We start from the raw sequence: 26,342 nt of genomic DNA on the forward strand, positions 1-26,342 counted from the left end.
AGAAAAAGGGGGATATATCCAAGTGCTTGTATACGTTTGTGTGCATTTTTAACTTTTTATTACAGAAATATTCAGTCATATACAACAGTAGAGCAAATGATATGATGAACCTCATGTACCCATCACCCAGCTTCCAGCAGTATTTTGTCAGAGGTGTTATGATCACTGCCATGAAGACGACTCCTTAGATGGATGTCACCACCTTCACTGCATATTATTTCTTGGCAAAATCCCATTTGAAAATGATAGAACTTGAATGGTATTTCAATTCCATGATTTCCTTGAATTCAACATTGTCTAGTTTTGATTACAGCAAAGAACAGCACAGGAACACCAGATCTATTAAGAATAAGTAAAAAAAAAAAAACAGTTTTATTTTCTTAAGGGGCTTATTTTCTTAGGAACACCAGGCTTAACTGTGAGAATAAGTGGTCTTGTTAGAAGCAATTATGATATAAACAGAAGTTTTCATTGATTGTCCAACCAGCCCCTGAGTTCTCAAAAATAGAGTCATTTATCACATTGTGGGCGGAGGGGGTCCCTTTCTGGATTCTTGAACGAATAGGAATATTGGTGAGATAACTGAGTTGTGTTAAGTGGGTTTATATTGTCAGCCTCTTCAGGTGTCCATGATCAGGTGTTTTCATCCTTGTGGCTTTCAGCAGGTTTTCAGCTGACCAATTTGGTTCTCAAATTATAGCATGCATCAGAATCACCTGGAGATCTTGTGAAAAATGCGTATTCTCTGCTCATACCCCAAAGATTGATCGTTAGATTTGGCTTGTACCCAGGGATCAGCATTTTAATAGTCATTCCATTAAGAGTGGTGTTCTTTTTCCAGTGTCAGGGAAGGAAGTCCTTAAGCCATGATTGGTTTTCATTGGCTTCTTCTTTCTTTTCACCCTTGTCTTAGTAAGGTTAATGTTAATAGGCATCTTGTGAAAAAATTGCTTAAAAAAATTCCATTCTTAATAACATGTTCAGTGGGTGTTATGACCGCCCCCTCTACACTGATATGACCTATAGACAGATTTATACTAATAACAGGTGTACCTTTGGTCCTGGGCAATTCAATTCTGATGTTCATGGTCTGAGGACCACACCTTGAGAATATAGATGCATAGGTAGTGAGTGGTGTGAGTGCAAAGGATCCCATGTATATTTCTCTTTGGTTCCCCTGAATGCTTTAGCCTGAGCCTTAGACCTCCCCTGCTTGGTTACCTGCTGGACCAGCAGTAGATGCAGGAATGAAGTTCAGTTTCCATGAAGTCACCTGTTGCTTCCAGCTCTTTGTAGCCTTCCTCTGTGGGAAAGGGAAGTACAGGAGTGTGGAGGGCAGGTGGTTCTTCGCCTGGGGCTCCAATTCCAAAACTAAATGGAAACTTTGGTGTTTTGGATACGTGTTTGACTAAGGAGTGTTCTTTCATCAATTTGTCAAGGAATCTGTGACCTTTCTCTCCCCACCACCTTCCACTCCCACGCTCTGCATACATACACACTACAAAGAACCATGTCATAGAGCAGCCTATGAGAATCACCTGGCCTCTGGAAAGCAACTGTGAGGACTCTGCTTTATAAAACAGCCTCTCCTGTGTGGAATCAGAATTGCTTTCAACATCTGATGGGAACGACGCAACACACAGCTGGACTGGGTGGACAGCTGTGGTTGACTGTAATGCTTACCCAGTATTCCATGTGTTTCCCAGCCTGTCTGGTAGTTACGTTGGCACCATGTGACTAATTCTGGCCAAAGGGCTGTGATGGGAAGTGATGTGTGTCACTTCCAGTAGGAAGTAGTAAAGAGTAGGTATAAGGTGCTTTTTTTGTGCTAAGGTGACTGTGGAAGATACAAGTTCCGATGATGTCCCTACAAGTTGAAGAAGGGCCGCCAGACCCTCACTGAACTTTATGTTAGCAAGAAATAAATCTTTTTAGGCCACTAGTTTCAGGATTTGTTACTGCAGCGTAGCTTAATCTATCTACCGGTCTAGATAGTTCAGAACAGAACATTTATGTATGTGTTTGGAGTTCTGAAAGTCAAGATACCCGAATTTGATGGTGGCATTATGTGGTCTAGTGCAAGACATTGGTATCCTGGAATTTTTTTGCCCTTCATCTATAAATCAAAGGGCTTAAATTAGATGATCTTTAAGGGCGTTTTTGGCACTCACATTTCCAGATTCTGGATAGCAGCATTTAAATACAGATTTTTAATTGACGTATGAAAAGGAGACTAAATCTGGCATTAAAGTTATTCCCTGAGAAACTTAATTTTTATTATGTACCTTTTGTTATTAAATGAGAAGTTACAAAAGGAAAATGGCAATGAAAGATGAAATAATTTTTTTAAAATTCATGTACCATTTGTGTGGTTTTTTTTTTACTGGGTTTTTTAAAAAATTTTTTTTGTGTGTGAGAAATATCAGCCCTGAGCTAGCATCTGCCAGTCTTCCTCTTTTTGCTGAGGAAGACTGGCCCTGGGCTAACATCCGTGCCCATCTTCCTCTACTTTATATGGGATGCCGCCACAGGCATGGCCTGACAAACGGTGCATCATCGGGGCACGCCCGGGATCCAAACCCTGGGCCGCCGCAGCGGAGCGCGCACACTAAACTGCTACGCCACCAGGCCAGCCCCTATTTGTGTTTTAGTATATTCAGAGTTGTGCAACCATCACCACTATCTAACTTCAGAACCTTGTCATCATCCCAAAAAGAAACCCTGTACCAATTAGCAGTGACTCCTCATTCCACAGATCTACTTTCTGTTGCTATGGATTTGCCTGTTCTGAACATTTCGTATCAATGGGATCATATAATTTGTGGCTTCTTGTGTCTGACTTTTTTCATTTAGCACAATGCTTTCAAGGTTCATTCATGTTTTAGCATGTATCAATGCTTCATTCCTTTATATGTGTATACTATATATACAATATTCCACTGTATAGCTCTACCACATTTTGTTTATTCATTCATCAGTTGATAGACATTCAGGTTGTTTGTTTGTTTCTTTCTTTCTTTTTTTTTTGTGAGGAAGATCAGCCCTGAGCTAACATCCATGCCAATCCTCCTCTTTTAGCTGAGGAAAACTGGCCCTGGGCTAACATCTGTGCCGATCTTCCTCTACTTTATATGGGATGCCGCCATAGCATGGCCTGACAAACAGTGCGTTGGTGCACGCCCGGGATCTGAACCGGGCTGCCAGCAGCGGAGCACGTGCACTTAACTGCTATGCCACGGGGCCAGCCCCTCGTGTTGTTTCTGTTTTTGGCTATTATGAATAATGCTGCCATGAACGTTTATGTACAGGTTTTTGTGTGGACATATTTTTTTCTTTTTTTAATCTTTTTTTTTTGTGAGGGAGATCAGCCCTGAGCTAACATCTCTGCTAATCCTCCTCTTTTTTGCTGAGGAAGACCGGCTCTGAGCTAACATCTATTGCCAGTCCTCCTCCTTTTTTTCTTCCCCAAAGCCCCAGTAGACAGTTGCATGTCATAGTTGCACATCCTTCTAGTTGCTGTATGTGGGACGCGGCCTCCATGGGTGGAGAAGCGGTGAGTTGGTGTGTGCCCGGGATCTGAACCCGGGCCGCCAGTAGCCGAGTGCACGCACTTAACCGCTAAGCCACCGGGCCAGCCCCTGGACATATATTTTTTATTTCTCTTGGGTATACATATAGGAGTAGAATTGCTGGGTCATGTGATAATGCTATATTTAACATATTGAGGAACTTCCAAACTGTTTTCCAAAGTGCTATCCAATTTTACAATCTTACTAGTGATGTATGAAGGTTCCAGTTTCTCCACATTCTCACCAATGCTTGTTATTGTTTGTCTTTCTGATTGAAGTAATCATCTTTGATGAAGCAGCTATGTGCAAACCAAATAGTGGAGAGATTTTAATGTATATTTTAGTTCGTTAAGTTGTTCTTTAAGCAGTTGTAACATCCATTGGCATTTTTATAAAAATTTTCACTGTGAGTTTAGCACTCAAATAAGTTTAATGACTAATAACACAATTTCTCAATTTGTTTAGCTTTTAGAAAATTTATTTTTTATTTTCAAAATAATGCATTCTAGAAGGGGGAAAAAAAGGAGTAAATGATCCACCAGATGTAATTATTCTTTTAAAGCAGGAATTTGTCTTTATAAATTCTATACTTCTAAATTGTCAGTTGGACTGTACCTTGAATATATAGGTTTGAGCCTTTAAAACTTGTAATGATATCCTCAAAGTTCATGCATAATGAAATTGTTGAAATATTAGATTAAATATACTCAGTGTTCACTTAAAGGAACTTCTGTGTATCTTTTAATAATTCAGTAATCCTCTGATTATTTGTTTCACAGGTTGATATTTTTGTATATTAGATTTTTGAGAAGAGGAGTACCCCCTTATGTTGGGAATACAGGTATTTCAAGTAGTGTTATATATAGTCGATCCTCATGATTCTCAGATTCTGTATTTGTGGATTGGCTTACTGGCTAAAATTTATTTGTAACAAAATTAATACTTGTGGAGATTTTGTGGTGATTTGTGGACATGTGCAGAGTGGCAAAAAATTTGAATTGCCCAACGTGCACACCCCCATCTGAGGTTAAACAAGGTGATGCTTTGCCCTCATGTTTCAGCTCTCAGACTGTAAACAAGCATCCTTTTCATAGTCTATTTAGTGCCACGTTTTTTGCAGTTTTATGCTTTTTGTTGGCAATTTCACTGTTTAAATGGCTCCTAAGCTTGGTGCTGAAGTGCTGTTTAGTGTTGCTAAGCCCAAGAAGGCTGTGATGTGCCTTACAGAGGAAATACATGTGTTAGATAAGCTTCATTCAGGCATGGGTTATATTGCTGTGGGCTGTGATTTCAATGTTAATGAATCAACAATCTATAGTAAATAAGATATAGTAAATAAGACAGAAACACACATAACCATAAAACAAGGTTATGTTTGATTGGTTGATGAAAATGTTTTGACCGGAGGCTCACAGGGATTTAACTCTGTAAGTCTTCCAGGAGTACTGATTCAGTATTTGCTAATTCAGTGTTTATGGCAACTTTATATAACTACCTGTAAATAATGAGAATCAGCTGTGGATGAGGAGTTGCTTCTTCCTGTCTTGCTACTGTCAAGATTCTCTCTTCGTCTTTTGCCTTAGGCAATTTGATTATAATGTGTCTATATGGATTTCCTTGAGTTTATCTTACTTGGAGTTTGTTGAGCTTCATGGGTGTATAGATTCATATTTTTCATCAAATTTGAGAAATTTTTGGCCATTATTTCTTCAAATATTCTTTCTATGTCTTTCTCTTTCCCCTCTGCTTCTGGGAATCTCATTATATGATGCTGGTGTGCTTGATGGTATCCCATGGATTTCTGAGGCTCTTTTCTTTTTTCTTCGTTCTTTTTTCTTTCTGTTCCCAGACTGGATAATCTCAGTTGATTTATCTTCAGGTTCACTGATTCCTGCTCAAATGTGCTGTTGAGCCTCTTAGTATATTTTTGTGTGTCAGTTATTGTATTTTTAAACTCCAGAATTTCTATTTGGTTTTGTTTTTTTAAATATAATTTCTGTCTTTTATTAGTATTCTGTATTTGCTGAGACATCATTCTCATATTTCCCTTTAGTTCTTTAGATATGGTTTCCTTTAGTTCTTGAAACACATTTAAGATAGCTGATTTTAAGTCTTTGTCTAGTAAATCTAACATCCACGTTTCCTCAGGAATTGTTTCTGTTTTTTGGGTTTTTTTCCCCCTTGTGGATGGGCCATACTTTTTTGTTTCTTTACATGTCTGGTAAATTTTAATTGAAAACTGAACATTTTAACTGATATAATATGACAACTGTGGAAATCAGATTCTCTCCCCTCTTCAAGTGAGTTCCAAGTCAGGTCAAACAGAGACGCTTACACGTGGGATCTTCCAGGTATCTGACTTCCAGATAGGTCAAATAATGATCATTTCCTGGGAATGAAACTCTGCAGGAGCTCTAGGCCAGTTCTGCTCCCTCCAGTGGCTGCCTGCCATTTGGTTTTCCCTGCAAATGCAGCTCTTAGTTTTTAAGGCTACCATAGAGTTAGAGAGCAGGGAATGGAGCTAGGTCAAGTTAAGATGCTACAAAGCTCATTCTTCTTACTGAGATTCAGCCATTTCTCTTGAATAAATGCATCCCAGTTTGCAGCAAGCTTGTTAATTTCTAGAGTTTTGAAAAAGTTGATTCTGAGCATTTTTGCCAGTTTTGTTATTGTTTTTATGGAGGAGAAAATTTTTGGAGGTCCTTACTCTGTCATTTTTGATAACATCACTCCCCTCCTCCTACTTTTTAGGTTTTTATTTTCATAAATCTGTGGCTCTCTCTTTTTTTTTTTCTTCCTCTTTTTGCTGAGGAAGACTCACTGTGAGCTAACATCTGTTGCCAATCTTCCTCTATTTTGTGTGTGAGCCGCCGTCACAGCACGCCCACCGACAAATGGCGTGGGTCCGAACCTGGTCTGCCAAAGCAGAGTGTGCCAAACTTAACCACTAGGCCACTGGGGCTGGCCCTGTTGCTCTCTTCTTTTTTTTTTTTTTTTTTAAAGATTTTATTTATTTTACTTTTTCCCCCCAAAGCCCCAGTAGATAGTTGTATGTCATAGCTGCACATCCTTCTAGTTGCTGTATGTGGGACTCGGCCTCAGGATGGACGGAGAAGTGGTGCCTCGATGCGTACCCGGGATCCGAACCCGGGCCACCAGCATTGCAGCGCGCGCACTTAACCACCAAGCCACAGGGCCGGCCCTATTGCTCTCTTCTTGATAGTGAAGTTGTAGTTTGCACTAGGTCTGAATCTTTTTTTTTTTTTTTTGACATTAAAAATGAATAATGAGTTTATTATTTTTTTTATTGAGGTCATAATGGTTTATAACTGTGATATTTCAGGTGTACATGATTATTTATCAGTTCCTGTATAGACTGCATCATGCTCACCACCAATAGTCTAATTTTTTTTTTTTTTTTTTTTTAAAGATTTTATTTATTTATTTTTCCCCCAAAGCCCCAGTACATAGTTGCCTGTCATAGCTGCACATCCTTCTAGCCGCTGTATGTGGGATGCGGCCTCAGCATGGCTGGAGGAGTGGTGCCTCGGTGCGCACCCAGGATCCGAACCCGGGCCGCCGGCAGCGGAGAGCACGCACCCAACCGCTAAGCCACGGGGCCGGCCCCTCCAATAGTCTAATTTTTATCCATCACTGTATATATGTGCCCCTTTACCCTTTTTACCCAACCCCCAACCCCCTTCCCCCCTGGTAACCACTAATCTGTTCTCTTTGTCCGTGTGTTTGTTTATCTTCCACATATGAGTGAAATCATATGGTGTTTGTCATTCTCTGGCTTATTTCGCTTAACGTAATACCCTCAAGGTCCATCCATGTTATTGCAAATGGGCAATTTTGTCTTTTTTTATGGCTGAGTAGTATTCCATTGTGTGTGTGTGTATATATATGTATATATATATATATATATGTATATATGTGTGTGTATATATACCATGTCTTCTTTATCCATTCATCAGTTGACAGGCACTTGGGTTGCTTCCATGTCTTGGCTGTTGTGAATAATACTGCAGTGAACAGAGGGGTGCATAAGTCTCTTTGAATTGTTGATTTCAAGTTCTTTGGATAAATACCCAGTAGTGGGATAGCTGGATCATATGGTATTTCTTTTTTTAACTTTTTGAGAAATCTCCATACTGTTTTCCATAGTGGCTGCACGAGTTTGCATTCCCACCAGTGGTATATGAGGCTGCCCTTTTCTCCACATCGTCTCCAATATTTGTTATTTTTTTGTCTTGGTAATTGTAGCCATTCTGACAGGTGTAAGGTGATAGATGTCTCATTGTAGTTTTGATTTGCAGTTCCCTAATAGTTAGTGATGTTGAACATCTTTTCATGTGCCTGTTGGCCATCTGTAGGTCTGAATCTTAAAGCTTGCTAAGGCTTTTCATTTAAGACTTTTTCTTCACCCTAAGTTAGTCGTGTAAGCACATATATTTCAGAGTAGTGCAGTGCACATATTCTTGGCCCCACTGGTTTGTTGTAAAGGAGGAAGGAGGTTTGAGACCAACCATTTGGTAGTCTCTGTTGTACTGCCTTCTAGGTTTCCTCTCCCCATACTCCTCCACTTGGAATAAGCTTCCTTACCCAAGCTTCCCTCCTTTCTGTGCTAGTTAACTCTTTGTTTCTCCCTTTAATTTGTTCCTGAAGTCAGGGAACTTGACTACACATGGGAAAGTCCACAAGTTATAGTAACAATGCTTGATTTATTATCTCCAAGTAAATACTCAGGTAATCACCACTCTGGTTAGTCACTAGCCACCCACAGAGCTGAAGATCTACCCAGTTACCAGTGGGTCATTTTTCAGATGTAGCATATCAGACCTTTGTTCATCTATTCTAAACAGACATTTCTGGAGGCCAGTAGTATATATTTTTCCCTATTTCTCTCTTTTTATTGATGTATAATTTACATACCATAAAATTCACCGTTTTAAAGTGTGAAATTCGGGCCGGCCCTGTGGCTTGGTGGTTAAGTGAGCGCGCTCCACTGCTGGCGACCCGGGTTCGGATCCCGGGCTCGCACCGACGCGCTGCTTCTCCGGCCATGCTGAGGCTGCGTCCCACATACAGCAACTAGAAGGATGTGCAGCTATGACACACAGCTATCTACTGGGGCTTTGGGGGGAAAAAATAAATAAATAAAATCTTTAAAGTGTGAAATTCATTGGGTTTTAGTATATTAATAAAATTGTGCACCCATCACCACCATCTGATTCCATAACATCTTCATCACCCCAAAAAGAAACTCAGTATTAATTAACAGTCACTCCGCATTCACTTCCTCTCATCTCCTGGCAACCACTAATCTACTTTTTTGTGTCTTTATTTGCCTTATCTGGATGTTTCATGTCAATGGAATCTCACATTACAGGACCTTCTGTGTCTGGCTTCTTTAACTTACCATAATGTGTTGTTGTTGTTTTTTTTTGTGAGGAAGGTCAGCCCTGAGCTAACATCCCTGCTAAGCCTCCTCTTTTTGCTGAGGAAGACCGGCTCTGAGCTAACATCTATTGCCAATCCTCCTCCTTTTCTTCCCCAAAGCCCCAGTAGATAGTTGTATGTCATAGTTGCACATCCTTCTAGTTGCTGTATGTGGCACGCAGCCTCAGCATGGCTGGAGAAGTGGTGCGTCGGTGCATGCCTGGGATCCGAACCCAGGCCCCCAGTAGCGGAGCGCGCACTTAACTGCTAAGCCACGGGGCCGGCCCTGTTGCTTGTGCTTTAGATGTCATGTCTAAGAAACCATATCCTAATCCAAGTTCACAAAGATTCACACCTGTGTTTTTTTCTAAGAGTTTTATAGATTTAGTTGTTAACATTTAGGTCTTTGATCCATTTTGAATTAATTTTTGTATATGGTATAAGATAGGGGTCCATTTTCATTCTTTTGCATATGGATTTCTCATTGTCCCAGCACCATTTATTGAAAAGACTGTTCTTTCCTAACTGAGTAGTTTAGGCACTGTTGTCTAAAATCAGTTGACCGTAGATGTATGGGTTTGTTCTAAACTCTTAATTCTTTTCCTCAATATCTATGTCTTTCTTTTTGCCAGTATTCCACTGTCTTGATTACTGTTAACTTTATAGTACGTTTTCAAATCAGAAAGTGTGAGTCCTCCAACATTTTTTTAATATACGTTTTGGCCATCTTGGGTCCCTTGCATTTCCATATGAATTTTAGGATCAGTTTGCCCATTTCTATAAAAAGGGTAGTTTGAATTTTGATAGTGATTGTATTGAAGTTGTAAATGAATTTGGTGAGGTAGTATATTTTTAAACATTACAAGTTTCATTCACTTAAACTTTGGAAGCATGTAAAGTGAAAAAAAGTTTAATGTTTATGATGCTTTTTAACAAATTAGTTAAGTATATGAGTCTTACTTGGCCTTCTAGGAACACCTGGCAGGGGAATGGGGGTGGACTCTCAGAGCCAGAGGCACCAGTGTGCGACACAGAGCAAAGAAAATTCGCCCCTCAGGGCTGCTCAAGACACTCACTGTGGCCAACTCGGGATGGTTTTCCTTCACAGACCACACAGTTTCTGTGTGAACAGCCTTCCCTCCTTCAGCACTCCTGTTGCGTGCTTCTTTTGTACATCGGAATTTGTAAAGCCACGTTGATTATAATGGAGCACCTTGGTCGGGATAGATATGATTGCCTTATTGTCATTAATTTGAAAAAAGAACATTTGGGAACAGATTTCTTACAAGTAGCCGTTTGATATGTTGTTTTTTGAAAAGTTTATGAGAATTTTTTTGAGAGTCAAGACTCTCTTGAACACAGAGCTACAAATGGTGGCCAATTTAGTTGAATTTATATGCTAGCTAGGTTAAGTTTGCTACACTTTCAGAGTATGTGTTGTATCTACAGCACTTTTCTCATCTCTTGCTCTTGTAACCTACTTACCTTCCTGGTTTCCCCATGCAATCGTAGAACCATAAAGGAGGCATGGTAATTGGCCATGATGAGTGACAAAGTATGGCTTTTATTTATTTTTATCTACAGAAAAAGGAAAATGGAAAGAAAGAAAGAAAACCTAGTTATCAATAAGTAGACTAAACTATATTCAGACATCATGTAGATTGAAGTTTAATATAGACTAAATACAACACTCAGTAAAATATATTTGAACTATTATGTTTGGGAGAACAGATAGTTCAGGCAAGTGTGAACCCTGTTGTTAGCTATGTGAGAAGAATCACATTACTCCACTGTTGTAGATATCAGAAACTACAACCAGAGATGTCCAGACATTGCTGTTTGAACCTATCCAGAGCCAGGGGTTCTACAGAAGCTACCCCAGGGTGTAAGAACTGCCGGGCTTCCCTTTGAACATCCAGAGGGGAAATTGGTACCTAGGTGAGGATGAGAAAAATCCTGTCTGCAAACCTCATGCCAGCCACTCCCCTCTCCAGGCTCTTTTTGTATGCTGCACCTCAGCTCATCTGGGTATCCTGAATAGACCCTAAGGCATCCTGCTCAGGGCCTTTGCTGTGGTGGTCTTTTTTACCCGGTGAGCCATACCTATCCCTTTTGCACTTGTCAGAACGTATCCAGCAATTAAGGCCTACTTCTGAGTAACATTTTCTTCATGACAGCCATCCTGATTTCTCTCAGTCTTTGCTCATCACTCCCATTTCCAGTCTCCCGTAAAGTTTTGTGAGTGCTGTACTTGTCAACAGCCCTCACCATAATCTAGGTACTCTTCTGATCCTCTTGTGGATTTGTGGGCTCTTTGAGGAGGAAACAAGTGAATACGGAACACAAATACGAATCCAGGCCCTGCTCAACATGTTACTTGTTAGCTTCAGCTGCGAAGTGGTTAGTGTGGAATCAAACTTATTTTGTTGTGTTATTTTTTTACTACAATTTGAGGAATTTTCCAACAGTCATCTTGTCATAGTTCAACTCTCACTGTTGTACCTGCTTTTATAAAGTTATAATATGATTTCTTATTCATTTGTAGCCCACCTTTGTGGATAATAGCATTTCAGGAGTTAATGTTCCAGAATTACTCATTGTCCTGTAACTTTCCTGACTTTATCTCATTTTTCCCCCTTACAGGAAATGACTTAGAGGCCTTACAAATACATCTGTGCATTCTTGCTTCAGACGTTACAATTGAGGGCCAGCGCAGTCTGGAAGCACCTCTTATTAATGTTACAAGGAAGCCACTACCTCAACAAACAAAAGGAAAGGAGGAGAAGACTTATAATAACAAATGCCATTTTTAAAAAAAAACTTGGTTTCAGAAAATACTAAAGGAAATTTGGAAATTTTTCGCATTGAGAAGAAGCTTTACAGGTAAATGGATTTGGCAGGCAGGCTCTGTCAAAATTCTGCAGAGGTTTGATCTCCCTTCTTAAGGACTTAGTGTGAAGTAATTCTGTACTGCTTTTTAAATTGCTGTTGATCAGCTTGTGGGTTTTTGGGTTCTAACTTTTCTGGTATATTAAAGATACATTATATTACATTATATTACATTTTTTAAAGTTAAGTTATTTTTCTGCGATTGTAAATACAAATATCAAAATATTCTTGCAAAGCAGTTATAAGTAAACATTTTTCTTAGCAAGCATATCTTTTTATTAAGAGAGTGGAATGCTAACAGTTCTTATGCAGCATTTTGGAGACACTTTTTATTTTTTGTCAGAGGTCCTGCCTACACTGAAAATATTAATTATATAAACCTTTGTCCTTCTCACGTCTACGTTGGATCACATGGTCATCTGCCTCATGGAAATGCCTTTTTTAAAACTTAGATTTGCAGAACTCCATTATTTTTATACCTAGCTACCATTTTGGGGGAGAAAAAGAGTCAGAACCCTGACCCTCTCACGGTCACTGGGACACTTCGCCCTCCCGCATGTATTGCTGCAGTGCCCAGGACAGTAAAATGGACTATAAGCGGCGCTTCCTGCTTGGCGGGTCCAAGCAGAAGGTGCAGCAGCACCAGCAGTACCCGATGCCTGAACTGGGGCGAGCACTGAGTGCTCCCCTGGCATCCACGGCCACTACTGCCCCCCTGGGCAGTCTGACTGCTGCAGGCAGCTGCCACCATGCCATGCCCCACTCCACTCCCATTGCTGACATCCAGCAGGGCATCTCCAAGTACCTGGACGCCCTCAACGTCTTCTGCCGTGCCAGTACTTTCCTTACAGATCTCTTCAGCACTGTCTTCAGGAACTCGCACTACTCCAAGGCAGCCATGCAGCTCAAAGATGTGCAGGAGCACGTCATGGAAGCAGCTAGTCGGCTGACTTCAGCCATAAAGCCTGAGATCGCCAAGATGCTGATGGAACTTAGTGCTGGGGCTGCAAACTTTACAGATCAGAAGGAATTCAGTCTCCAGGACATTGAGGTAGAGTATCTTCTGTGTCATGCTTGGGTAGGAAAATGTATTCCAGAGGTAAGTGAGAATGTCGTCTTAGTTTTTTCCCAAATCACCGTAACGATGGTTTTCCTACTCTTTCTGTTGTTACTCTGTCCTTGTAAAAAATTTGTGTATGCCAGGTTCTGAATTGCTTTCATTTCTTTTTATGTGTGTGTGAGGAAGATCAGCCCTGAGCTAACATCCATGCTAATCCTCCTCTTTTTGCTGAGGAAGACCGGCTCTGAGCTAACATCCATTGCCAATCCTCCTCCTTTTTTTTTCCCCAAAGCCCCAGTAGATAGTTGTATGTCATAGTTGCACATCCTTCTAGTTGCTGTATGTGGGACGTGGCCTCAGCATGGCCGGAGAAGCGGTGCGTTGGTGCACGCCCGGGATCCGAACCCAGGCCGCCAGTAGCGGAGTGCGCACACTTAACCGCCAAGCCACGGGGCTGGCCTGAATTGCTTTCATTTCAAATTAAGTGGGTGAAAAGATTATTAAACAAACGAATCAGCCTCTGTTTTATGTTTTTAAAATTTTCAAATTAGAACTTAATTTCCAAATAACATACTCTTAAAAGTACATAACAGGGACTGAGAATTCTAAGTATGGTTATGAGCTTTATTTATGCATTGTCATTATATAGGACCAGTGGTTTAATGTAGAAAGTTCCACATATGTTTACAGGACAAACGATTTTTCCAGTTCTAAATTCACTGCCGTTCACATTTGGATGCATATGATTTTTTTTTTTTTTCCTTTTGTTTTTCTTTCTTTCTTTCTTTCCCGCCAAAGCCCCAGTAGATAGTTGTATGTCATAGATGCACATCCTTCTAGTTGCTGTACATGGGACGCGACCTCAGCATGGCCAGAGAAGTGGTACCTTGGTGCGCGCCCGGGATCCGAACCCCGGGCCGCCAGCAGCAGAGCACGCGCACTTAACCACCAAGCCACGGGGCCGGCCCTGCATTTGATTCTTATTCAGTACATTTCTTAGGGTCTGTGATCATCAGAATGAAGCGTTCTCCTTCTTTCAGGGCTCTAGATTAGACTGTAAGATTAGAATGCAAATTTCATGCAGAGTAAAGATGACCTTTCTCCTTCCTTTGTTTAGGAAATGATTTATGATGGGGCCAGCCCGGTGACATAGTGGTTAAGTCCGTGTGCTCCGCTTTAGCAGCCCGGGGTTCACAGGTTTGGATCCCAGGTGCGGACCGACGCACCCCTTATCAAGCCATGCTGTGGCAGGCATCCCACACATAAAGTAGAGGAAGATGGGCACGGATGTTAGCCCAGGGCTAATCTTCCTCAGCAAAAAAGAAAAAGAGGATTGGCAACAGATGTTAGCTCAGGGCCAATCTTGCTCACCAAAAAATAATAATAATAATAAAAAAAAGGAAAAGATTTATGAAACTGTGATCTGTTATATTAGTGTCACTGCTATATTTTTAAAATTATTTTTAGCTGCTCAGAGATTTCTTCTGAGTTTGATTTTTCCATGTGTTTAGGTTTCTGGGTGCTAGGAGGGAGAATGTCCCTTTCCCCATCCTGGGGCTGAATTTGATTTTAGGAAATCACCAGTCTTCTGAGCCAAATCTGATGATTGAGGTGGCTGAATAAGCTAACTTATATTGCTGTGGGTTTAAGGAAAAAAAAAAAAAGAGGCTATTAAGTAATACAACTAATTTTTATTGTGTTTAAAAGTGATTTTGAAGACATTTCCAAGAGGAATTTAGAACTATTTTTGAAAAGACACAGTATTCTTGGTGTAAATCAGGGATCATCAGACTTTCTGTAGAGGGCAAATAGTAAATTTTAGGTTTCATGGGCCACATGTGGTCTCTGTCACATATTCTTCTTTTTTTTTTTGTAACCCTTTAGAAAAATGTAAAAACAAGTTTTACCTTGTGGACCTGTCTGTAGGACTGGATTTGGCCTATGGGCCCATTTGCTGAACCTGCTAGTATAAATGTATAATAACCTCCTTGGGTCATTCTATTTTGAATCTATCCAAGTATATTTATAATTTCTGATTATTTCTATGATCACATTTTATATTCAGGGAAATTATCATTTTGAAGTGTTTTTAAAATGGTTTGTCAAAGTTTATTTTTAAAATTATACATGTAAAGCATGCATAAAGCATGATTTTAAAAAATATACTTCTCAAAAGAAATTCAAGTGTTGAAGCTTAGAACTATTGCTTTACTCTCCTGTTGCATTCCTTTTCCCAAGAGGGACCACCGTTAACTGACTCGTCTGTGTGTATGCCACTCCAGACTACTGTCTGTACATGCACAGATACGTATTTGTGCATTTACAGATGTACAGCTTTGGCTTTTGTCTGTTTTACCTAAAGAATCATGTCGTTCAGCCACCAGTGTGCCCGGCTGCCGCTTTGCAGAGATGTGGCCAGAGAGCAGTTAGGGACTCTGCCCTCTCTCAGAAAGTATTGAATGGTGTTACACCCAGACTGTTAACAGCTGTCATCCTGTAATGACATAAGCACTTTCAGATTTATTAGAATTTCAGGCAAGAGTGGTTTGAAAAATAAGGCCAGAGGCTTTTATTTTAACCCAAACATTATTGAGCTCTTCTTCAGGCCAGGTCTCCAGGTGCTGGAGGAGACAGAGCTAGACCTGCATGGCCCTTTGCCCTCCGACCCTGCAGGGCAAGTGCCCTTGTTCCCCAGGTCAGGGGTCCCTTCTGCTTTCCTGGGACCAGCATGGACCACTTGAGCTGAGAAGGGGAAATATTTCTCATTGTGGTGGTTTGGAATTTTGACTTGGCTTTCCCCATTGAAATGCGATTAGGATAGCTGGAATACTACTGTGTTTTTGTACATAATGGGCTAAACAGCCTTTCAGAGGCTAGACTGGAAACTAAGTGCTGTTGATGGGTTTTAGAATCTCTGGGTGTATTCTAAGTTTCAGACAGCTGACTTATAAGTGAATTCTAAAATGTGATTGCCAAGTGTAGTCCTGCAGACTTAACATTTTGGTTTTTCCACAAAACAGTATTTGTTGTTTCTGGAATTTATGTACTGCCATGGGCCAATAAGGGTCTCTCAGAATATTCACCAACTCAGATGGAATGGCTAGGCATTTGGGATTTTTTCCTATTAGTCTTTTAGGGTTTTATCAGCAAGGCCCTGAGAGGCTCATTCCTGGGGAAAGAAGTCTGTGGCCTGATGTTGCTGAACTTGACTGGAAAGCCCTGAATTAGGTATTCAAATGATTGACCACTTTAATCTAAGACAAAGTACCGATTCCACTGTCCCACCCCTAAAGGAGGCCAAAGCATGCTTCTAATGCTCCCTTACTCACAGCCAGGTTGGAATAGGCTCGTTGATGAACAGATCCTGCTGCCTGTGTCTAGGAACTGCAGTTGCTGGCTGTGTGCTCTGGGGCGGGCAGGGTGTATGTGAGTCCTGTCCTGTCCTGTCCTGTCTCACTCTTCATGACTCTGCCCCTTAGCCCTGGCGGGTCACCCTCACAATCTCACTGTTAGAGAAGTGAGTTGTGACTTTGGTGTTTAAGTGCCTGTGACACTGTTTGTTATGGGGCATGGAATCAGAAGATCTGGGTTCAGAAAATGACTCTGCTTCTTACTGTCTGTATGCCCTTGAGCAAATCTAACATCTCTGATCCTCAGTTTGCCCATCTATAACATGGAATTACTACCCACCTTCCAGAGATCTTGTGAAGATCAAAAGTGATTAGTGTGGGGGCCGGCCCCGTGGCTTAGCAGTTAAGTGCACGCGATCTGCTTCTGGTGGCCTGGGTTCGGATCCCGGGTGGGCACCGACGCACCACTTGTCGGGCCATGCTGAGGCAGTGTCCCACATACAGCAACTAGGCAACTATAACATACAAGTATCTACTGGGGCTTTGGGGAGAAAAAGGGAAAAAAAACAAGGAGGATTGGCAGTAGATGTTAGCTCAGAGCCGGTCTTCCTCAGCAAAAAGAGGAGGATTGGCATGGATGTTAGTTCAGGGCTGATCTTTCTCAAAAAAAAAAAAAAAAAGTGATTAGTGTGTGTGAGACACTGTACCCAGTTAGTTGTCTTCATCATCATTTATTATTATTGCTTCTAACGTGGCTTGAAAGGTGCTGTTAGCCCTTTTCTGAAGTGCAGAGCATAATTATTATCAAAACCAACATCACTGTGAAGTGTGCAGCAAGTTATTCTTCTAACTGGAACCCTTTTAGCTGGAAAGAGTTGCCATTCCCAGAACACTTGCTCTGCTTATTTCTTTCCTCGTTCCTAAGGTAGGCACCTCTCTTTTCCCTCTGTGTTAGCTTCTCTTGGTGTGGTAAGGCAGCAGCAGTACTACCTGCCTGCTCAATGTAGGAACTGCCAGGACCTTTTTAGCATAAAAGCCCGAGGGGACTTCTTCTGCCTCTAGTCACTGCTGTATTTCCCTTTCACCTGGAATGGGGCACAGGAGAGGAGGGGGAGAGGGATGCCCACTGAATACACTTGCAGTAGCTAGGAACCTTTGGACAAGCCAATTGACAATTTAGGTAGGATTTTCCCCCTCTAGATTTATAGAAAATGTATAGTTTATATTCTATATGAACTGGAATTTTGTCTAAAATGAGAAATATAATCTTAATCAAGTGCTTTGTGGGAATTCCTTTGTATAAGTTTCAAACTGTCAGTCCTGCCAAAATGTGAATTCAGGAAAAATATGGTTTCTCACGTTGAATTTGTTCTTTGTACAAAGCTTTGACATCCCACCCAAACGTTTTTTAGAGCTAGACCACACGGGACCTGCCATGTGTATCTTTTCTTTTTGAGTCTAGGAGCATCTCCACCAGTGGTTTTTGTGATTGTGTTAATTCCAATGTTCCTGTAAAATACCAGGCTAGCTGAATTGAGTGGCTGATTTCTCTTTGATTTTATCTACCTCAGTTTCATTTTTCCTAGAAATCTGTTTTCCTAACTAAGGATCATTTGCAATTAAAACATGTAGTTCATATTAAAAAAGTATAGACAACCCTGTAACTTGGTTTTCTATTTATGAGAAAGTCACAAATGTCCACCTCTTTTTACAAACATCTATTACTTGTCTTAAGTAAAATTACCTTTTCAGTGCAAATGTAAATAAAAGAATCAGATTGACTTGTAATTCATGTGTTCATTCCACAAATATTAATTGCATACTTTATTTGTGCCAGGTACTGTTCCAGGCACAGAGAATACAGTAGAGAACAAGACAGAAATTCCTCCCTTCATATAAATAGAGGAGGGCTGCAGTCTTTGATAAGATGATTAGAAAAGGCATCACTGAGAACGTGACATTTGAGTAAAGACCCAAAGGAGATGAGAGAGTAAGCCCTGTTGATAACCAAGAAAAGAAGATTCCAGGCAGAGGGAACAGCCAGTGCAAAGTTCCTGAGGCAGGGGTGAACCTGAGTGTTTGAAGAGCAGTGAGGACCTATTGTGTCTGAAACAGTGAGCGAAAGGGAGAGTAGTAGGGGTGCGGCCAGATAAGTAAAGAGGTCAGCCTCTGAGGGGAAGGCTAAGGGAGAGCAGCGGGACAGGATCTGGCATCCATGTGCAGTGAGCAGCCAGGCCACTTCTCCCCTTGACAGCTCCTGGGCTCTGGTCTCATGTTGGGGCCTCCAAGTTGGGAGGGCTTGACCCTCTGGGGAAGCCCAGGGCAGCTGCAGGGCTCCCAGGAGTTTTATGTCTTAACAGGACTATATTTTATGTCTTCTAGCATTTTTAGTGGCTTTCCAAGTATCATTGCCTTGTAAATGGGCAGGTAGACTTTAAATCAAATCTTTAACCTTGACTTTCAGTTTGATGCACTGACAACTGTCTTTTGTACACTCTGGGACTACCTGTGAATTGGTTTGAAATAATTTATTGGTGCGCACTGACTGACTCTTAAGGATCTTAATTCAGGCATATTGACATTTATTTTGGATAGATCTATGCCAAAAGTACTGTAGAGCAACAGTAATGGAAAATATTAGAAGCTGGTTTCAAAATATGATTTCATTAACCTTAATGGAATTAAATTTGCATACTGTTCCTTTTTTATTTTTTACCTAGAGGTAAAATTCAGTGTTACTTCTTTCTTGTTTTGACTAGTAGATCTTCCAAAACAGATTATGGAGTAAATATTTCCTAACTATAGGCCAAATGAAAATCCAAATTGCTGCTGTAAATCAGAAACTGGAGTTCACTTTATTTATTTTTTTTAAATTTTTTTTCCCCCCAAAGCCCCAGTTGATAGTTGTATGTCATAGTTGCACAGCCTTCTAGCCGCTGTATGTGGGACGCGGCCCCAGCATGACTGGAGAAGCTGCGCGTCAGTGCACACCCAGGATCCGAACCGGACCGCCAGCAGTGGGGCGCGCGCACTTAACCGCCAAGCTACGGGGCCGGCCCTGAAGTTCACTTTATAATAAGCTTGTGTAAAACCAGTTTTCAGGCTATTGCTAATTTCTAGTCACTCTTTTTGGCTTATTCTTGTATTGAGGTGAATCCTCTATTATTTAAATTGTCATCAGGGCCAGCCCCATGGCTTATCGGTTAAGTGAGCGCGCTCCGCTGCTGGCGGCCCAGGTTCAGATCCCGGGCGCACACCGACGCACCACTTCTCCGGCCATGGTGAGGCCGCGTCCCACATACAGCAACTAGAAGGATGTGCAACTATGACATACAACTATCTACTGGGGCTTTGGGGAAAAAAAAAAAAACTAGGAGGATTGGCAATAGATGTTAGCTCAGAGCCGGTCTTCCTCAGCAAAAAGAGGAGGATTAGCATGGATGTTAGCTCAGGGCTGATCTTGCTCACACACAAAAAAATAAATAAATAAATTGTCATCAGATTTCAGCCTTTAGAAGAAGCTATAATTAATTAAGCAGTTGGAATTTGGGTGAGTCTGTTAACTTCATTGTGAACAACAAACAAGATTTACTGTCTTCCCAGCCCATTCTACGTGGGTGGAAGCCACTGGGGCCAGAGGGCATCTGCCGCTCTGGAGGGACTGGACCCTTTGACTTGGATTTGTCAAGACATGCTGTGCAACCAACTTATTATTCTGAAAATTGCTAATTAAAAGGAGAAAAATAAGAAATTAAGCAAATTTCCTGCTTTTTCAGTACAGACTGTTTTTCAGGGTAACTAAAGAGCCCTAATGGATGAGATTCTATTTAGAAGAATATCAGTAGTCTTCTATGTAGAAGGGATGATACAATTAGAAAAATCACCATCTTGCAGACCATAATGAATTAACTGACTCAAGCGGTGGTCCACAATGGAGGATAAAACCATTTGATGGAAGGTCGTTGGGGAACTTCATAAGGGAGGGATCAAGCCTTTCCCCCCCAAATCCATTGATTGGTCTCAGCATCACTGAATATGAGACAACTGGATGGTCATGTCCCCTGATAAGAACCACACAGCACCCCCATCATATATTCTTGCACTTCTCCCTCTCCTCCCCCACCCCAAGGGAAAGAAAAAGAAAACCAAAAAACAAAAACCTAGAATAATCTAATTAAGCCTCTAGAACAAATTCCCAGTCTACAGGAAATGTGAGGTATAGTGGAACAAGTTATACAACACCACAAGGAAGCAATCAGACAAATCCAGAATGTGGCATGTTCTACAGGTAGTTGACCTGATTTGTTCAGCAAGTCAAGTAGCATGAAAAAAAATTAGGTAGAAGGTACCTAAATTAAAAGAGAATTAAGAGATATAACAACCAATAAAATGGGCTTTTTGGAGTTGAGATTCAAACCAAAAAAAAAGACATTTTTAAAGATAATTTGGGAAGTTTGAACATGTACTAGGTCTTGGTTGATTGGGACTTGCTTCAAAACATTCCAGCAAAAAAAGGTGGAGTTGGGGAGAAGGATGAAAAAACATGGCAAAATGTTGATAGTTATTGAAGCTTTATGTGTACGTGGGAGTTTGTTATACTCTGCTTTTGTGTATGTTTGGACATTTTCCAATTTTAAAAAGGGAGAGAGAAACTTATGACCACATGGTATGAGTAATGTATCAGGAATACTCAGTAAATTATTCCATTTCATGGAGGGATTTGTGCATGTGAAGTGGTCTTCTAACAGAAAGAGGAGTGTTTAGGAAAACTCCTCTATTTTCTCTCTACTCACAGAATACTATACTTCACTTCTAGCACTTTTGATCACCAAATGTGTTGTGGTGGGTTTTCCCACACCAAGCAATTCTGTGTCAGTTCTAACACTATCTACCTGGAGTTAGCATCAGACCTCACAGGTTAAGGGCTCAGTCCCAGAAGACTGCCCCCCACCCCTTTAGACACCAATCACAAGTCCAGGCTGTTACCCGTGCTTCTGACTGACTGGCTATAAATCAGAGGTTCCCATGACTCCCTCCACAGTTTCGATTAATTTGTTAGAGCAGCTCACAGAACTCAGAAAAACATTTTACTTACTAGATTATAAAAGGATATAACTCAGGAACAGCCAGATGGAAGAGGTGCATAGGGCAAGATATGTCGGAAGGGATATGGAGCTTCTGTGCCCTCTCCAGGCAGGCCACCCTCCAAGCACCTCCACATGTTCACCAACCTAGAAGCTCTCTGAACTCCATCCTTTGGGCTTTTTTGAGGCTTCATTACATAGGTGTGGTTGATTAAATCATTGGCCATTGGTGATAGGTTCTACCTCCAACCCCTCTCCCCCCAGGGAGGGTCTGAAAGTTCCAAACCTCTAATCACCTGGTTGGTTCCCCTGGCAACCAGCCCCCATCCTTAGGGGCTTTCCAAAAGTCACCTCATTAACTGAAACTCAGGTATAGTTGAAAGAGGCTCGTTATGAATACGAAAAGACTTTATCTCGCTTATCACTTAGAAAATTCCAAGGGTTTTAGGAGCTGTGTGCCAGGAACCTTGGAAGAAGACCAAAATATATATTTCTTACTATAAATCACAATATCACAGGGAGTGTTACTGAGTAAGGTGTAGTGATGAAAAGAAAAGCAGGTGCTCTTCAGAAAAATAAAGAAAATAAAAGTGAATCAAGGAAGAAAATGAGAACAGAGAAAAGATACCTCTGAAGGCAGGACCCCAGCACTGAGTAGGATTCAAGAAAAGAATGATGTGCTCCTAATTTTGGTGACTAGCGATTGAGTAGCAATGTTGCTTTCTTTTGGGAGAATATGATTTAAAATTTCATAGTTGCTAAAAATGCTTGAGCGAATGTAAGGGAAAAATCAGGTTGGTGGGCAAATTAGAAGAAAACAATAAGAGAGTTCATGGAATATAATTTTATGTAGAACTAGCTTTCCTGAATTATTTTCTATTCTAAATTTTTATGATTGCTGGTCAGCTTGTGAGATTTTGCAGGATTGGATAATAGCCTGTTTTGGCAGCCTCTCTCATCTTTACAAATCAGGAATCTGAGTGTCTGTAAAACGACATTTGCGTAAAATCCTTTTGGGACCAACGTACACAGGAGTTGTGTCCTGTGCCTCTCCGTTGCCTCAGGCCAGTGCAGTCTCCATGCGGAGGGGCTCGTTTGTGGTGTCCATCCCTGCATTAGAGTGGGCTTTCTGACCTTCTAGCTAATGCTGAAATGTTGAGAGCCAGGAAAGTGGAAGTCGGCTGATGTGGAGGAAGCCGTGTGAGTCCTTGCTCCCTCCAGGACCCCTCCTGAGGCCCCACCAGTCCCTGGAGTAGGCCCCAGTCACCTGGCCTGCTTTCCTCGTCACGTAGCTGCTACCACCCACCTTCCTGGAGAAAATACAGGTGAGCTGGCTGCAAGCTGGCAAAGATGAGTGAGGACAATCAAAAGGGCTCCAGGGCTGCTGGGCAAGACAGATAAATAAGTAGACTGTGACACTAGGTGTGATGAGTGCTCTGATGCGGATGGAAAATAGCCTCACGCCTGACTGTTGATTGGTTCAGTGTTCCCGCACCCAGCTCATTGTGACGGGACCAGTCCCGTACCAGAACCTCCTACCTAACCTGGAAGAGGTTAGGACAGGGCAGAGAACTTTGTAGGCCCTGGTAAATGTTAGATTTTAAACAGAAAGAGATGGGATTTTTTAAAGGGGGATTTTGAGCAAGAGGCTGATATGATTTGATTTGTTTCAAAAACTCACTGTGTCTACAAATGACAGAAACCAAAACTCACAATGGTTTCAACAACAATAAAAGCAAAAAGAAGCTAATAGTTGTATAGTACTTAAGCCATCCTCTGTTCTGAGACTCTACACATTAACTCACTGAGTTCTATTAATAACCTTATAAGTTAGGTACTATTCATATTCCCATTTTATTGATGAGGAGTCTGAGGTATGGAGAGGTCAAGCAACTTATCAGAAATCTCTTGGCAGATCCAGACTTTAGACCCAGGGAGTCTGACTCCAGAGTACAAACTCTTGCCTAGCACTATACTGCCTCTCAGCAAAACAGTGTATTCACCTATGAAACAGAAGAAAGTAAGCTCTTTGGGCGTGACTGGATTCAGGGGCTCACGCAGTGCTGAACAGACTCAGCCTTTGTTTCTTCTCTCTGTCTTCATGAGTGTTCCCTTCATTTCCAGGCAGACTGTCTTCATGACAGAGCCCCTAACAACTCAGCTGAAAGAACATCTCTGCTTTCCCCGAGGGTTCTGACAAAAGTTCTAGAACTGAGTCCACTTGGCTTGGCTTGGGTCACTTGCCCATCCTTGCACCCTGTGGCCAGAAAGGTTAAACTAACAACCGATTGACCAGACCTGACTTGTATGCCCACTCCTGAGGCTGGGATGCAGGCAGAGTCAACCTCACCCATACCACAGGGCAGAGTGTAGGAGGAGCGGTTCCCTGAGGAGCTGCTTCCAAAATTGGACGGTGGGGAGGCCACACTGCAAATGGCAGCTGGAGAGGAGCAGAGGATGAGCAGCATACTTATGACCCTGGATACAAGTTGCTAAATTGTTTTGTTTTTCAGGATTTTTGCAGTTTATTTTCTTTCTGTGAAGCCTTCTGTAATGTCTCGTAGTAAAGTTCCGTGGTTTCCTTTCTAGTGGCTGTGTATAGGTCTTCTTAAAAGTTATTTATATTTTAGTTGGTATAATAAATGAAATAATATTTCAAAGTTTTTTCTGGGCCGGCCCCGTGGCTTAGTGGTTAAGTGCTCACGCTCCTCTACCGGCGGCCCAGGTTCGGATCCTGGGCGCGCACCGACGCACTGCTTCTCCAGCCACGCTGAGGCCACGTCCTGCATACAGCAACTAGAAGGATGTGCAACTATGACATACAACTATCTACTGGGCCTTTGGGGCAAAAAAAAGGAGGAGGATTGGCAGTAGATGTTAGCTCAGAGCTGGTCTTCCTCAGCAAAAAGAGGAGGATTAGCACGGATGTTAGCTCAGGGTTGATCTTCCTCACAAAAAAAATAAATAAAAGTTTTTTCTGTATTATAGAAACATTATTGACTTTTATATTTTTATCTTGTCTCCTGCCATGTGACTGGATTCAATAATTCTAATGTTTCAGTTGGTTTATTTGGGTTTTTTGGGTATATGTGGTCATATCATCTGCCTGTGTCTCCTCTCATCCAGTAGATATATATCTTATTGTGTTGACCATAAGTTTTAATAAATAGAACAATCAGCTTTAAGAGTGAGCATCCTGGGCCGGCGCCATGGCTTAGCGGTTAAGTGGACGCGCTCCACTGCTGGCGGCCCGGGTTTGGATCCCGGGCGCACACCGACGCACTGCTTCTCTGGCCATGCTGAGGCCGCGTCCCACATATAGCAACTAGAAGGATGTGCAGCTATGACGTACAACTATCTACTGGGGCTTTGGGGAGAAAAATAAAATTTATAAAAAAAAAAAAGTGAGCATCCTTGTTTTGGTCCTCATTTTAATGGGAATGCTTTGGATATATTACTATTGATTATTAATTTTAAAGAATTCGTTTTTCTTATATGTGATGCATGCTTATGGTAAAAAACTCAAACATTTCTGAATGGCGTAAGCCCTCTTCTCCAAAAATAGTGATTCTCCCTCCCACTCCTTCTCAGTGCCAGATATAACCACTATTAATTGTTTTATGTATCTGTGCAGATAGCACCAAATAGATATGCATACACATATATCAGAAATACATCTTTTTATTCCTTTACACGTACCCTTTATTCCCTTAACAGCATACCCATTAATTGTAATATTGGTTCTTGGTTTGAAAGCATAAGCATACAATTCCAAGGCATAACAAAAGTTATACCTGATTCTTCATTCGTGGGTGAGTGTGTCACTTGCAGGAAAGCTTTGCGTGGTTTAAGGACTTCCTCTCTCGAGAAGAGTTGTGATCTCCCCCGTGCCTGTTGGTGATATCACCCTCACTGTAAACTCAAGGGTTGCAGCTGGCCTCTGTGTGTTGGCTGCAGAAGAGCTGTCCAGGGAAAGAAAGCAGAAAGAGTTTTGGGGCAAAGAATCAGTTGTCATTTGCACAACGATACTGGCATCGTGACGTTCTGCCCTCAGCCCTGCAATCACCATGTTGCTCTTGGCCTAGCTCCGTGCTTTTATGTGGAGGGTAGCAACTGCTTTCTTTCTTTCTTTCAACAAATATGTATAGAAGGGTTGTATATTCTGTGCCAGGCACTGAGAATTTAACAGAGAGCAAAGCAAAGAGCCTGCCCTCATCCAGCTCAGCTCCTAGATGGGGAAACAGACAGAAAATAAAGAGCACATACAAGTGTAATGTCAGGTAGTGAGAAGTGCTAGGAAGAAATATAAAGAATGATAAGGGGAGGGAGAGACGTAGAGGAAAGGCCTCTCTGAGAATGGGACATTTGAGCAATGACTCTCAGAGCTACCCATACGAATTCCGGAGGGAAGGATGCTCCAGGTAGAGCAGTGGTTCGCAAATGGGGTCAAGATGTGCTCTCCCCCTGAGAACACTTGGCAATGTCTAGAAGTATTTTTGATTGTTACAAAAATGACACCCTCCATGGTTTTGTTTTTTTGTGTGTGTGAGGAAGATCAGCCCTGAGCTAACATCCATGCCAATCCTCCTCTTTTTTTTTTTTTTTTACTGAGGAAGACTGGCCCTGAGCTAACATCTGTGCCCATCTTCCTCCGCTTTACATGGGACGCCGCCACAGCATGGCCTGACAAGCGGTGCGTCAGTGTGCGACGGGGATCTGAACCTGGGCCGCCAGCAGCGGAGCGCGTGCACTTAACCACTACGCCACGGGGCCAGCCCCCATGGTTTTTTTTTTTCTCATGCAGGGCTAGAGTGAGAGAAATCTTACTCATTTAAAAGAACTTTACTATTATGTCAGAGGAGCAGAATGGTTTGAAGGAGGAGGGATGATAGAGTGAAAGATACTGGACTTGCGTGTTAGGGAATCAGAATTTCACTGACTCATTATG

At 41.6% G+C, this 26,342-nt stretch overlaps 1 protein-coding gene across 5 annotated transcripts in view; it reads left to right on the forward strand.

Annotated features, from left to right (window-relative positions):
• GARRE1 (granule associated Rac and RHOG effector 1) overlaps positions 1-26,342 on the forward strand; it is an 82,020-nt gene that overhangs the window by 17,395 nt on the left and 38,283 nt on the right. For 3 of the 5 annotated variants that reach the window (XM_087422089.1, XM_087422088.1, XM_004439691.3), the window contains exon 2: positions 11,655-12,951. In XM_087422089.1, coding sequence (XP_087278215.1) covers positions 12,457-12,951 — 495 coding nt within the window. In that variant the 5' untranslated portion in view covers positions 11,655-12,456. Of the gene's footprint in view, positions 1-4,301; positions 4,411-11,654; positions 12,952-26,342 lie in introns of those variants that run through there. The other 2 variants (XM_087422087.1, XM_087422086.1) reach the window with 2 other exon arrangements.

This window comes from Ceratotherium simum, chromosome 33 (assembly GCF_057802395.1).
Source record: "Ceratotherium simum simum isolate JZ-2026a chromosome 33, ASM5780239v1, whole genome shotgun sequence".
Taxonomy (NCBI): domain Eukaryota; kingdom Metazoa; phylum Chordata; class Mammalia; order Perissodactyla; family Rhinocerotidae; genus Ceratotherium; species Ceratotherium simum.